This window comes from Mobula birostris, chromosome 17 (assembly GCF_030028105.1).
Source record: "Mobula birostris isolate sMobBir1 chromosome 17, sMobBir1.hap1, whole genome shotgun sequence".
Taxonomy (NCBI): Eukaryota; Metazoa; Chordata; class Chondrichthyes; order Myliobatiformes; family Myliobatidae; genus Mobula; species Mobula birostris.
The window spans coordinates 26,902,480-26,916,977 of NC_092386.1; the positions used below are offsets into that span (position 1 = coordinate 26,902,480).

Here is a 14,498-nt window from a genome sequence, read left to right on the forward strand (position 1 = left end):
AAATATTACACTATAAGGCATTTACACTTGCATTAACTGCAGAAATATATTACCTGAAGCTAAGGGAACTGTTGCAGTTAACCTGTCTAATAAAAGTAATGTTTAATATTTTCTTCATCCGGAATATTTGGCTTGAGGAATGTTTGTCGTTGACTCCTCACCATCCTCATTCATTCATCGTATTCCATGAAGGAGTTAGCTCAGAAAGTCAAAGATGCCAATGAAGCGGAGAGTTAAATAATGCAAATGTGCTAATTTGCATATATAAATGCACTTGTGCACTATATAGAACAATTTGGGGAAGTCATAAAGGGGTAGGACATAAATTGAATGGTCAGGAATGCTGATGAATGGAGGGATCTTGCAGTTTAAATCCATAGTTCTCTTAAAATGGCAACACTGGTAGCTAAGTATTCAAGAGGGTATTGGGCATGAGTCAGGGCAACTTTATAATACTGTAGGAAGGATGTGGTTGCACTAGAGAAACTACAAAAGAGATTCAGGAAGACTTTTACCTCGACTGGAGGATTTTTTAGGCTGGGCTTGTTACCTTGCAGTGAAGGAGGCTGAGGGGACCTGAATGTGGAATATACAATTACAAAGGGCATAGGTATGGTAGAGGATCAGAATCTTTTATTTTTCCCATGGCAGGGGAGGACAGAGGTGCAAGTTAAGAGGAAGGAGCTTTAAAGGGAATTTGGGGGAAACATTGTTAACTAGAGAGTTGCTGATATCTGGAACCTGTTGCCTGAGGAGGTGGTGGAGTTAGATACAATCAGTACATTTAAGAGACATTTAGACAAATATTGAAATAGGTTAGGCAGAGAAGGGCATGGGCCGAATGTGGGTAACTAGAATTAGAGCAGATGGGCAAAAAGTTCAGCATGTACATGATGGTACGACGGGCATGTTCTGTACTGTGCAACCCTACGTGTCCATGACTCTACAGAAATCCTCATGACAGGCTGCAAATTGCAAAGCTTTGAACTTGCCCTGAGAAAGTTCAGCTTATCTAAAAATCCATCCAAGGTCAATTTTTTTTGTGATATTAAGGTGTTGGCATCGCTAAGATAACAGATCAGGCAAGATCTTGCTGAATGGCAGAGTGGATGTGATCTTCTGTACTGTCCTTAGGCAATGCTGAGTTAATGTATGGCAGCTGGGGTCCTTTACATTCTTTGGACAGTGAGGGCAGAACTTGGATGAAATGAAGGTAAGGTTCCCACTACCGATAACTGGAAGTTTTCTTTGGGTAGTACAACATAGGGAGCAAATGGATGGCCTGTTAGCACAGGAACTGGAACTAGATTCACAGAAGAGTCTGCATTTCCAGGGGAAGCAGCTGGTATGAAAATGAGCATGACTGGCCATCGGAGGGAAAGTGAAACCTGATTCTTTAATATCTTTCAATATGTAATACATGGAAAAATCCAATTCTTGGTCTTTATCATCTGCTAATTTCCAGAACAATCCATAGGCAAGATCTTTGCCAGAACCTCACTTTATGCGATCCCAATTTGAGGCTGAAAACTCGTCCATAATTTTGAGAACAGAGTAACACTAAAAAGAGGACTCAGCATTGTCGAGCATGTGATATCATGTAACCAGCAAGTCTAGATATGTATGCAGTGTGTTAGACAAAATAGTCTTGTTCATAGTCAGTCAAGGATAGCTGCTGTGATTAGGCATTACTATTGCTCTAATCATCAAGACCTTGGTCTTGCAGCAATGCTAGTATCTACAGAAAACTAACTGGAGTGTAGAATATTAGAAGACAAGGAAGCCATAGAAAGAACAGCTAAATAATCTATGTTAGCAGGAGAACTGATTTACAGTTAAAATAAATGCATACTAAAGTTGATAAAACTGGGTTAAAAAAGAAACACTGACCATATACTGTATCACGAGACATTTCATGACCTTGTGGAGTGGTTGAAAAGTCTAAGAAGAAAACAACGATGGAAAAGAAAACAAAATATTTCAAAAAAAGGAAAAGAAATATAGTATAACTGTAATATAACAACTTGAATCTGAGTCTCAATGATAAAATGTAGTTAGGAGATGGGAAAGATGCGATGTTAACCAAATGTTCACATAATCAATTTTGAAGCAACAGTATCATATAGGCTTACCATTCAATGCCACAAAGGAATCTGCAAAAAAGGGAAAGGGTGTTAAAATATTAATGTCCACACAATAGATTAATTCATGTTATATAATAGTTGCCGAGAATTCTTAAGGATTCATTTACAAAGCTATGAACTAATCTGAAAGAATTTTCATAGTCATTTATAAATAGTGTTGTGTTACGAGAGGTTTTACAAAAGCAACAGGAAGTGATAACAGTTCTGAAACGGTGAAGGGAACATAATGCATTAACATGATTGCATTGCCTGTGCAGTTTTCCTCACCCATAACATGTTTTTTTTAATAACCACACCAACTTATTCATTTCAATTCAGGAAAGCAGATTTCTTTTGAAATCTAAGGTTTTGTTAGCTATTTCTCTCCCATTATTGAGATACTTCTTTGTTTATCTAAATAACCAGAAACTGTTAGATAAATCAAAACCCCAAGGGTTAAAGAAGGAACCTTCTTTGCGCCAAGTGTTTGCTTGTATCTAGCTAACTATAATAAAAGGTGCTAATTAATTTTCCCATTTGATATAAGGTTTTTAATCACTTTTTCTGAACATGTAGTCTGGGAAAGGAAAAATATTTTATTGAAGATATTTTTCCTTAAACAAGTCAAATATTTACAATAATAGGAAGGATTATCACCCGCTCTGCATTTTTTCTTACACCGTGTAAAATTCATTTCTGGTATCTGGACATTGTTGGTACTACCATTACTTATTCCCTATCTCTTAATGCCACTGAGAAGATGTAGGGAGCTGCACGAAACACTGCAGCTCTGGTGAAGCGAGTTGCAATGTGGTTACATAGAGAAATCTAAATTTTTCATCTAGCGATGAAGAAAGATTAATGATACATTTCCAGAGTCAGGATGGCTGGCAGCTTCGGAGAGAAACCTGCAGTTAGTGGTGTGCTCAGATGTCTTTGCCTTTGTCAAGAATGCATGCTTAACCCACTGCTTTACTCTCTCTACACCCATGAGTTTGTGGCTAGGTACAGCTCAAATGCCATCTGCAAATTTGCTGACGAGACAACTATTATTGGCAGTATTTCAGATGGTGACGAGGTGGTATGCAGAAGTGAGATAGAGCTGGTTGTGGATTTGCTTGTGGACTTCAGGAAGGGTAAGTCGATGGAACACACACCAGTCCTCATCAAGGGATCAGAAGTGGAAAGGGTGATCAGTTGTAAGTTCCTAGGTGTCACCTAGGAGGAACTCAACAGGCCAGGCAGCATCTATAGAGGAGAGTACATTCGACGCATCTGGCTGAGACCCTTCGGCAGGACTGGAGAAGAAAAGCGATTGGGTCTTGCTGCATGCAAGCATGGTCTCCTCCGTTTGCTGAGTAGTTGTAAATACAATTGAACATTGTACAATCAACTTCCCCACATCTGAGCTTATGACAGAAGGTCATTGATGAAGCACATGAGAATAGTTGGGTCTGAGACACCTTCCTAAGGAACTTCAGCTATAATGTCCTGGAGCTGATGTTATTGAACTCAAACATTTTCCTTTGTGCAAGTTAGAACTCCAGTCATTGGAGTGTCTTTCCTTTGATGCCCATTGACTTCATCACCTTGTTGGCATATTCAGTCAAAGGTTGCCTTGCTATCAAGGACAGTTACTTTCACCTCACCACTGGAATTCAGTTCCTTTGTCCATATTGCTGATGAAATCCGGAGCAGTGAGATCCTGACAAAACCCATACTGGACGCTGGAGAGTCGGTAATTGGTACGAAGGTTCTGGTGAGTAACACTTTAGTGATAGGTTCCGTCATTTTGTTGATGATTAAGAGTAGACTAGTTAATTAGCTGGGTTGGATTACCTCTTTTTTTCATGAACAGGACACTGTTTGGTAGACAGTTATATAGCTGTGCTGGAACAGCTAGACTAGAGGAGCAGCTATTTGTGGAGTACAGGTCTTCTTTACTATGCTGGGATGCTAGATGCTGTCTGGTCTTCTTGCCTCTGCAGTAGCCATTTCCTGACATCACAGTACAGCTGGCTGATGACTGGCCTCTGGAGGATGTCAGAAGGAAGCTGAGGCAGATCATCCATTTGGCACATCTAACTGAACGTGGCTTCAAATTTTAGCCTTTGATTTAACTGTTATGCACTGTTCTCTACTATCACTGTTGGGGATAGAGATGTTTTCGAAGCTTCCTCCACCCATTAGCTATTTACTTGCCCACCACCATCCATGGCTAGATGTGGCAGGACTGCCTAGCCTCAGTCTGATTTGCTGATTGAGACATTACTTGTCAATTACAGGATGCTTTTGCAATGTAGCATAGCAGTTTCACTAGGCTGGCATTTTATCAATTTTAGTATGCCTGGTGCTGTTCTCAACATGCCTTCCTAGACTCTTCAATGAACCGTGTTTGATAAACTGCAGAGAATGGGGAGAAAAAACAGTTTAATGATTGCCTGATGCTCTATAATAGTACAGGTTTTTCTCTGTGTGAGATTTGCAAAGATTGTAGCTGAGGAATAGGGTTTCACAACTGAGCTCTGCATTCCCAGATGACAGCTGTCATCTCATTTGCATGCTGCCTGATGGGAAGTGGGCCGGTTGGCATGGAGATAAGAGAAGGGCGAAGAGGGTGATGAGAAATCAAGGGACAGGGCTAAGGAGAAAACAGGCAGGAGAGAGAGAATTGGCTGAGAGAAGAATCAATCTGTGTCATGTTGGGTAACAGTACCCTCCATGCTAAGGAGTGCGCTGATCATACAGCTCCTTAGCAATCGCTGGAGGCACAATGCCGCACCAGAACATATCCAAGGATGATGGGCTGCCAATCTGGCGAAACAGCAATACCAGTTGACTTGTGTGTTAATAGCAGAAACAATGGAGTAGATTCAAATGCTGGCATCTCCATCAGAGCTTCCTATGTGACGAAAGAGGGCTACAAAGAGTACACATAGATTAAGATGTTAACTGTCCTGTGCTGGCACCAGTGGGATCAACAGTTGATCTGCTACCTGGCTTCAGGAGAAAGAGAGATAAGGAAGACAATGGGGCAGCATTTGGAAATGTTAAGGAAGAGACGAGAGAGTTTAACGGAAGGAGACACCGGTCTGAGAGCTGTCAAGATCGGCTCCTTTTTGAACCCTGAACTGTTTGAAGTGTGATGGACAGGCGATACCCCAGCAAGGGGATAAAAAGGGACAGGTTCGCTAAGGCAGGACACACACGACACCACGAGGTAACGAGACCCTGGAAGCGGTGCGCCTCCCACAAGTCGGTGGGAGTTTTGGAGGGCTGGTTGTGGGACCAAGCCAGAGACGCACAGGGTGGAAAGGTACGATCGGCGGGAACCTGGTGTGTGTCCGCCCTTGCCTGGGTGCCGGGTTCACCACTGAGGAACGATCGTATCTGAAACGGAGGGGTCACAGTCGGTGACCTCAGAAGACATTACAAAGGGCTCGCCTGAAGGCTGACTGCGAAGAATATCGAAGGTCTGTGTGGAAGCCGTTTTGAATATTCATTCGCTTTCGCTCTCCCTCTCCTTCCCCCCCCCCCCGCCCACCACCACGGCAGTGATTACTGTGAACTGAACTGAACTCAATTGAACTGAACTTTGCGTCACTTTGAAACTGGTCATTTACCCCTAGACGACAATAGAGCTTGATTGATCCTGTTATCCTAATTCTGTGTACATGTGTGTTTATCATTGCTGAACTGTTGCATTTATTATCCTTTTGATTAGAGTACAGTGTTGCTTATTTCTTTAAAAAAATTTTCTTAGTTCCAGTAATCCAGACTCCAACTGAGTGATCCATTTCTGCTGGTTTGGCAACCCAGTTACGGGGTACGTAACACCTACAAGTCAAAAGTGTGTGTTATGCCCAGTAATGATGTCATACCACACATGCAAAATACACCAAGGAACCATTGCAGAGGAGTATCATAACAGGAAATGCCTGGTCTAATTTCCTGATGGGGACAAACAATTCAAATAATATGTAAAATATGTCTGTATATATGACTAAAGCACAAAAATAGACACTATTTTTCTTTCTTATCCACCTATTAAGCTTCAATATTATTTCACATTAATAATAATGCACAAAATGTATGAATTAAACAGGTTTGATTACTTTGGCAGTCACCCAGGCCATCTGTGTTCCCATGCTCGATATCTTGTTCAAATGATGATCTACAGGAGAGAAAGAGAAAACATCCATTGGTTATGAAGAATAAAATGATAACCAAAGCTCTGAAATGTCACCTTCAACTGATAGTTCAGACAGGATTTACAACATTCACTGTAGGTGAACCACAGACCAAAACTCATAGAATGGCCCTGTTCTATGTTTGTTATTTCATCCCAGCTGAGTAAGAGGTCAAAGCGCAATTCTCCTTGTTTCCTGGTTGGGGAATTGGGGGAGGCGGGTGTGTTGGAGTTATAATCATGATAGGGAGATTACAATAGGGAGCAAAAGTATTGATCCTTGCTGAACCTTAATTGCTTTCTACTTCCCATTCTCAATTCTAAAGGCAATGAAAAATGTTACATTATAGAGTTATACAACAATTCAGAGATACAGTCCCTGAGTTAAGCATGCAACTTCATTAATTGGCATCATGTGAATTTGTCAATGACTTGCAACCAGCATAGAATATGGTCAACAACTTCTATACCCAAAACATTAAAACCAGCTATAATGGTAAACTATAAATTGAGTTGTTTACTATTGCCTTACACACTCAAGAGAGGAATCTTAAAGGTTGTGATGGTGCTTGAATGCACCTGTTGCTCTTGCTCTTCTTAGTAGTAGAAGTCATGAGCTTGGCCAGTGATGTCAGAGTAGCCTGGATGAGTAACTGCACTGCTGCCATGTTACCCCCTGTGATGGAGAAAGAGAATGTGGAGAGCCAGCCAAGCAGCTACGTTTGCATTCATGGTGTGAAGCTTGTTGAGCATTGCTGGCACCCTACTCACCTAGGCAACTGGAGAATGTTATAATCACATTACTGATTTTGTACCATGGAGATACTGAGGGGGCTTTGAGAAGGAAGTCACTTACAGTACGATAACCATCATTTGTTCCATTCTTTAGGTCCACTATTTATATGACTAGCCTGGCCAAAATTATAATCGGTATTGACTGCTGTTCCACCTTCCTTCTCTCCAAGGTATTGAACATGTCATATCAGTGGTACTACAGTTACTGCATGTCAAGGGGACACAATTGGGCTCTTGTTGAAAACAGTCATTGCCTACCACTAGGGTGGAGCCACTGTTGTTTTTGCTGCTTATAGATGGCTTTTGAGGGTTTTGTAAGAAGATAAACAGAATAAGTTAACTTCACAAAAAGAGCAAAAATTAAAATTGGCATATCTTACATAAGTTCTTGGTTGATTTTTGCCTGCTATTAGGATGCTAAATAGCAGATAACACGGTGGGAATTGTGTGATATGCTCTTGTGCAGATATTAGGGTGTTTATCAATGATCGTTTCGCCTCACCACTTGATGCATATAAATCACAAAGCCCAATATTCCAAAGTGCAGGGTAATTTTAGTATCAAAGTATGCATATGTTACCATACATTACCCTGAGATTCATTTTCTTGTGGGCATTCACAGTAGAACATAGAAATACAACAGAATCAATCAAACACTCCAAAGAAAGACTGACAAACAACCAATGTGCAAAAGAAGGCAAACTATGCAAAGACAAAAAAAAACTAATCATAATAATATACCTGTTTCGTAGTATAGCGTTTACTATATTGTGACATTTTAGTACATGGAGCTGTCTCTTATTTCAGAGTGTACAGTTGGGATGCTCAGTTGAGAATCTGTGGTTGTGTATTACCATTCTCCTAAGTTCCTTATTTCAGCTATGACTTTCAAAGGACCGGTCTGCTTTAGTAATGATACATATAAACCTCATGAGGGAAATTGCCATCACACTATCTTGGAAGACAGCAGTGTGCAATGAGTTGGCAGTATTTACACACTATCTTGGAAGACAGCAGTGTGCAATGAGTTGGCAGTATTTATCTCATCTACCCTGCAGCGGGTAGAGTACAGTGTGAAGAAACAGGTGGAAAAAATACTAAGGATTCGGATATGGCAAGGAGAAGAGTAAGGCTTTATTCTCCATGCTATGCCAAACAAACTTATACCCTCCCATAAGCAAACTCAGCAATTTTTCAATTAGAGTTCTAACCACCAAGACCACCAAAAAGTGACTGTTCATTTAAAATAAAAGAAGGCAAGCAGCCAATTTGTCTGTGATTATCAGATGATTCAGAATTCAGTCCTCCAACAGGACCCTGGGGTAACTTACACTATTGACTTCAATAGAAAATAGTTTCCAATGGGGCTGAGCCTTGTACAGGTCCTCCACAGCCTATGAACATATGTACGGCCAGTAAGTACGAATGAGGGTTTGGGAGACCGGTGGTGTCGATATGATGGCTGCCACGTGGCAACAGGCACCTTCTGCTGTGTGGGAACTCAGTTCACAGTGGTGTTTCTGACTTGTGAACTATTTGTGTTATGAAGAGTTCACTGCAACAGAGCCCTGCTTTAATCTGGGGAGGACCTGTACTATCAGTGCTGCTTGCTTAACTTCTCCAGTCGCAGGCCGTACTTGCTCACTTCTCCTTCAATAAAAAGGATCGCTTACTTCGTTCCTGGTGACAACTGCACACAGGATCCCTCCTTCAGCCAACCACAGTAGGGGTCCCGAGAGGCAACACAAGCCCTGGAGAAATGGCAAAAAGAAATTTGTGAATGCACATCTGAGGCATCATCAATGTAAACCCCTCCCAAATAAATGCGTGCACACACACACACACACACACACACACACACACATACACGTGTCGCTGGCAAACCCCATACTCACTTTTTGCACTTGCTGTGTCGTTCACATCGAGCGAGAGGCACCCTCACGACACAAGTGGAAAATGCCACGTAGACAGCACTACTGGGTTTATCAAGCTGCATACCCACAATTCTTCGGTCTTCCACTCCATCAACACTGCACCTAACACCGAATGGGAAAATTTACCTCGTGAGAATTAGACTCAATGCACAGAGACCGTTGAATTTCTATGGGAATGAGCAGCTCTCCCTACCCCAGGGAACTATTCATTCACACGCAGCATTTGTCCCTGCAAGTGTGACAGTGCTACGCCTCCTCCTTCACCACCATTCAGGACTCCCAATAGTCCTCCCAGGTGAGGCACCACTTCACGTGCGAATCTGTTAGGGTCGTTTATTGTATCCGGTACTCCTAGTGTGGTCTCCTCTACATCGGTGAGACCTGACGTAGACTGGGTTTCCACTTTGTCCAGCACTTTTGCACTGTCCACTGCAAAAGGCAGGATCTCCCGGTGTCTACCCATTTCAACTCAACTTCCCATTTCCATTCTGACATGTTGGTCCATGGCCTCCTCTAATTTTCGTTAACAGATATAGAGTGAAACAGGCCCTTCTTGCCCAACAAATGGCACCACACAGCAACCCGCCTATTTAACTCACGCCTAATCACAGGACAATTTACAATCACCAATTAGCCTACTAACTGGTACATCTTTGGACTGTGGGAGGAAACCTGAGCACCCGGAGGAAGCTCGCACGTTCACGGGGAGGACGTACGTACTCCTTACAAACCACATCAGAATTGAACTCCGAACTGCGACACCCCCAGCTGTAATAGTGTCACACTAACTGCTACACCAACATGGCTCACTATGGCTCTATTGCCATGATGAGGCCACATTCAAGATGGAGAACCAAAACCTCATATTCTCTCAGAGTATCATCCATCCTGATGGCATGAAAATCAATCTCTCCAACTTCCGGTAATCTCTTTCCCCCTGCTCCATTTCTCTTTTCCCATTGCACATTCTGGTTCCCCTCTTACCACATCTCTTCCCCTCAACCTGTCCATCTTCTCCCTCTGATGCCCCTCCTCCTTCCCTTTCTCCCATGGTCCAATGCCCTCTTCTATCAGATTCTTTCTTCTTCAGACCTTTACCTCTTCCACTTATCACCTCACAGCTTCTCATTTTATCCTACCTCCCCCTCATCCGGTCTCACCTCTCACCTGCCTGCTTGTAATCCTTCCCCTCCCTTCCCCAACCATCTTATTCTGGCTTCTGCCCCCTTCATTTCCAGTCTCGATGAAGTGGCTCGGCCCAAAACATAAGCTGTTTATTTCCCTCCACTGATGCTGCCTGACCCGCTGAGTTGCTCCAGTATTTTCTGTGCATTGCTATTCATTCATGCTTTCTAGTCCGTGTAAAATGGGGATCATTGGGAATTACAGCAAAAGCACAAGAACCCAGGTTTGGAGCCTGTCCGGCCATCTATGTGTTTTTGGATGATCTGTGCTTTACTTTCAGTGTCAGTTCACCGTAATGCTCAATTCTTTGACCTTTCAAACATGTATCTATCTCTGTCCATCTCCAGACATTATGCCAAAATTCACCCTTTCCAGTTGTGCAGAGCATGAGTGTAGCATGACTGATGTGCTGGCTTTGTTTTAATGCACTGCTTTTTGATCTGTGAGGGTTATTGAAATGAAATAATGAGTTTCTTCTGGCTTAACCCACAAATATGAACAGATAGTGTACCTACTTTTCTGCATTGTAGATATTAATTTCCTCCAGGAAGATGCTGTCATTGATGGAGCCTGTGTTTGCTTTGGCCAGAAACTTTAAGATGATTCCTTTCTCTGATCCTAAAAACACCACAGTGTAATTTTGGTATGGACCAGCAGCAATGTCCACTGCAATTTTAGTCAAACGATACCTATTTAAAAAAAATCAACAGGCTTCATAAACACAAGAGATTCTGCAGATGCTGGAAATCCAAAGCAACACACACAAAATGCTGGAGGAAATCAGCAGGTCAGGTAGCATCTATGGAAACGAAGAGAGTCAGCTTCTTTGTGTCAGTCCTGATGAAGGGTCTCAGCCTAAAATGTCAACTATTTATCCCATCTCCATAGATGCTGACTGACCTGCTGAGTTCCTCCAGCATCTTGTGTGTGCTAAACAGGTTACATGTAATTTGTATTAAAATTCAGTCATACAGCAAAACCATGCTGAATTCTAAAACATTAACAGGAATATATTTTAAAGTGTATTTCAGTATCATCTCAAACAAAATAATCAGTCTTTTATTTTAACAAAATAGATGATGCCTGACCCAGAATACGCTGAAAGAAGGGCAACAATCTCTAAGTGTGGTGAAATCAAAATGCAACAAGTTCCTTCACAATATAACAGAGAGCTTTGGCTTGTGTGGGTTCTTTAACCAGAGTTGGTTCCCATTTAACAGTAATATGCTGACTGCTTCAAGAAATAGACAAGCTCCCTTTTGTTCACCTACACTGGCAGATCAACTGGACTCAAATTCTAAATATATCTGTACCAAGGGCTGCATTGTTCAGCTCATGAAATATGATTTTTAAAGAACTGATCTTTCACTATATATGGGCATAACAGTGCAGTCACTGTTTAAACTCTTACCAGCTGTGCTGCCTTCAACCAGACGCTAGAGAAAGTCACGCACTAAATAAATATTTCCCCAGCAACTACACTGCTACAATGAACAGGAGCTCATACAAGCCAACTAAAACTAATATAAAAGCCAGAGCAGCAAAAATCTTTTCTTAAAAGAAATTGCGTGAAAATGTCAAAAGTGTACAGAATATCAATTAGAATGCAAAAAGCGATAGAAAAGTTAAACATCGCCAATGGGCTCATTCACAGTACTGTCTTTTTTCTCACAGAAACCGCTTCAGCATTTAGTATCCTTGATTGTCAGTCAGGCAACATCTGTTGTTATACCATCTTTGAAGATGTTCTTTCTTTTACAATTGCATGGCATCACCATAATCCTCAACAAATCTGTTTACTTAACACGCTGCAAACCATTTAGAAAATATCTTTGCTAACTGCCATTGAATTTAACTAATGGAAAACCCTGCAGGGAACAATTCTATTTCATATAACCAAGTTTTTGATCCTGGCCTATATTGAGCATTAAGTTAAGTAATATTGGGAAAACTTGCTCAGTGTAGGCCCAGGCAGCCTAGATGGCAGCCCTGACAGGGCTGTTTAGCCATTCACTGAGATCATATCTGATGGTCCTTTTCACCATATTCCTGAATGCCTTTGGTTAATAAAAATATATCAAGTTCAGATTTGTTAATAACAATGCAAAGCATCAATTCTGCATTTCTGCTACCTTTTACAATCACAACTACAAACGTTTGCAGTTTGTCCTCCGGCAAACCCTGCATGCCCTATAGTCTTAATTTCTTTTACCAATAGGATGAATTTCTTTTTATGCAGTCTGTCAGCAATGAAGCCTGTTTCTCTTTTCATTGGAAACATTGCCAGCACCGACAGTGAGAAAGGATTAGCATTGGTTAAATTAAGACCAAATAGAATACGAACCTGACCATTGTCCTCAAAAACCACGGCCTATTGTAAATCGAGGGTACAGCTTCGTCCAGGAGAGGGTGTGTTTTAATGAAGTTGAGGGTGTCATCTGGAAATCCATTGGAGGTGCCATATTTTTCCAGTGATAGAGAACCTGCACAACTACCTGGCCTGTGTACGAGAACAAAGATGGGATTGTCAAAGAAGAAAGCAGCCAGTAAAGGTTACAGTGGCATTCAAGGATGAGACGAAGAAAATAGTGTATTTTGTCAGTAAAACTATGGCTGTATTTCTGCTGGACAATGTAATTTTCAGTGGTATTTGAAGATTATTCTACAATAATTGGATTCCAATGAAATGCTCACTGAATTCATTCTTGGTGACTGTACAATCGAAAGCATCTCTAGGCAAGGAATTACCTCATGAGTGATCATAAGACTTCCAAACTCCATGTCATCTATGCATAATATGTTTCACGGGGCACTTGTCAGCCTACCTCAGAACCCTCAGCAAAGTGCACGTTTTGTAGACTGGAGATCAGCCTAGCTTACTCCTATGTGAATGAGGATCTCAATAATCCAAGCCAGCTACCTAAAATGCAAATAGCCTTTTTTGAAATTTGAGCTATATACATCGCACATCCTGTAGTTAAACTGACCAACAGCCAGTTAGCAATTGCTGCACAAGGCCAGACTGAAGCCACTTTTGAATCTTTGAAGCTTTCTAGATTTATAGGTGTTTAGATCCTGTAACTATGTGATGTTTGCAGTTAACTCCTCATTCCCAAATAATTACCCAAAATGAAGAGTAATAGATTATTAGTAATATCACTGCATTTAGTGTCAAGAGAAAGTACAAAGTTTTGGTCGCAGCAAAGAACAAAGCATGGCGTATGAATCGGCAGCTCACTTGCCAGACTATTTTTAGAATGACCTGGGTGGGAGTTAGGTTTTCTCTAGCCATTCATGGTAGCAAGGGTTTTACAGTATCGGGGGGCAGGAGTCTTTGTTAGAGAGGTAACAGAAAGTGCACAGTAAATCATTGAAACATAAATCCTGAAAGTTCAGAAATTAATGTCGCTTGATTAGGTTTTCTGGTTAGAACTGAATGATTAGTGAAACAAAATAGCTATTGAATCAGTTTGTGGGATGTGAGAGGGGAGAAAAGGTGGCTAAAATTCATATTGCTTTAAAGTTAAATTTGACTTACAAAGCAGCACATCACAGAATGTTGTCCTGATATTAACTCAAGCTGCCACAGGACTAACAAAGACTAAAAATTCAATGAAGCAGTTTACCCCATCAAATAAAACCTCATCATAATTCTGTGCACTTTCTGGCACCAACATAGCATGCCCACACTGCTTTCAATAAATAAGTCTCCAAAAGCGTGCCTAAATAAGTACTATTTTTCCCCTTCTTTAATATCTCTTTTGCCACTATTAATTGGTAAATCAACTGGACTATTCTAAGTATGAATCAAAGAAAATTATTGCTTGCCAGATGCAATGGGAGAAGTGCCCAGTTACTGCAATTGTTTCAGTCCTTTTCTTTGCTATTCACCAGAAAGCTCCAACCTGTTTTAAATTAAATAGCTCAACACCTCTGCTAAAACAGCAGGGAAAAGAATCTCAAACAAATGCATTGAGCATTGGCATATATATCACTCACAGTTTATTTTTACAACCTAGTTACCATATGAATGCACTTATGTATTGCAATATTTCTGATATATTGGTTATGGCATTTTGTACAGCAAAATTCTAATAAAACTTTCAAAATATTGGTTAGGGATGCTTAAAGATTACTTTTCTCCCCTCAGATTAATTCAGAGGTGCCTCAGCTAATACTTATCCCCAGCCAATATCACTAAAACATAGCTTATCTCGATAGTACACCACAGCCAGGAGTCACATTTCAAGCAAGAATACAAATAGGACGAGG

General features: G+C 41.1%; 1 protein-coding gene across 12 annotated transcripts in view; it reads right to left on the reverse strand.

Moving 5' to 3' along the window:
- Positions 1-14,498, reverse strand: part of sema6a (sema domain, transmembrane domain (TM), and cytoplasmic domain, (semaphorin) 6A) — a 167,734-nt gene that overhangs the window by 19,911 nt on the left and 133,325 nt on the right. For 8 of the 12 annotated variants that reach the window (XM_072281424.1, XM_072281422.1, XM_072281429.1 and 5 more), the window contains exons 12-18: positions 12,571-12,726; positions 10,742-10,915; positions 9,003-9,143; positions 8,781-8,858; positions 6,239-6,297; positions 2,133-2,153; positions 1,891-1,941 (exon numbers count right to left, since the gene is read on the reverse strand). In XM_072281424.1, the coding sequence (XP_072137525.1) occupies positions 1,891-1,941; positions 2,133-2,153; positions 6,239-6,297; positions 8,781-8,858; positions 9,003-9,143; positions 10,742-10,915; positions 12,571-12,726 (680 nt within the window). The remainder of the gene's footprint in view (positions 1-1,890; positions 1,942-2,132; positions 2,154-6,238; positions 6,298-8,780; positions 8,859-9,002; positions 9,144-10,741; positions 10,916-12,570; positions 12,727-14,498) is intronic. The other 4 variants (XM_072281431.1, XM_072281430.1, XM_072281433.1 and 1 more) reach the window with 1 other exon arrangement.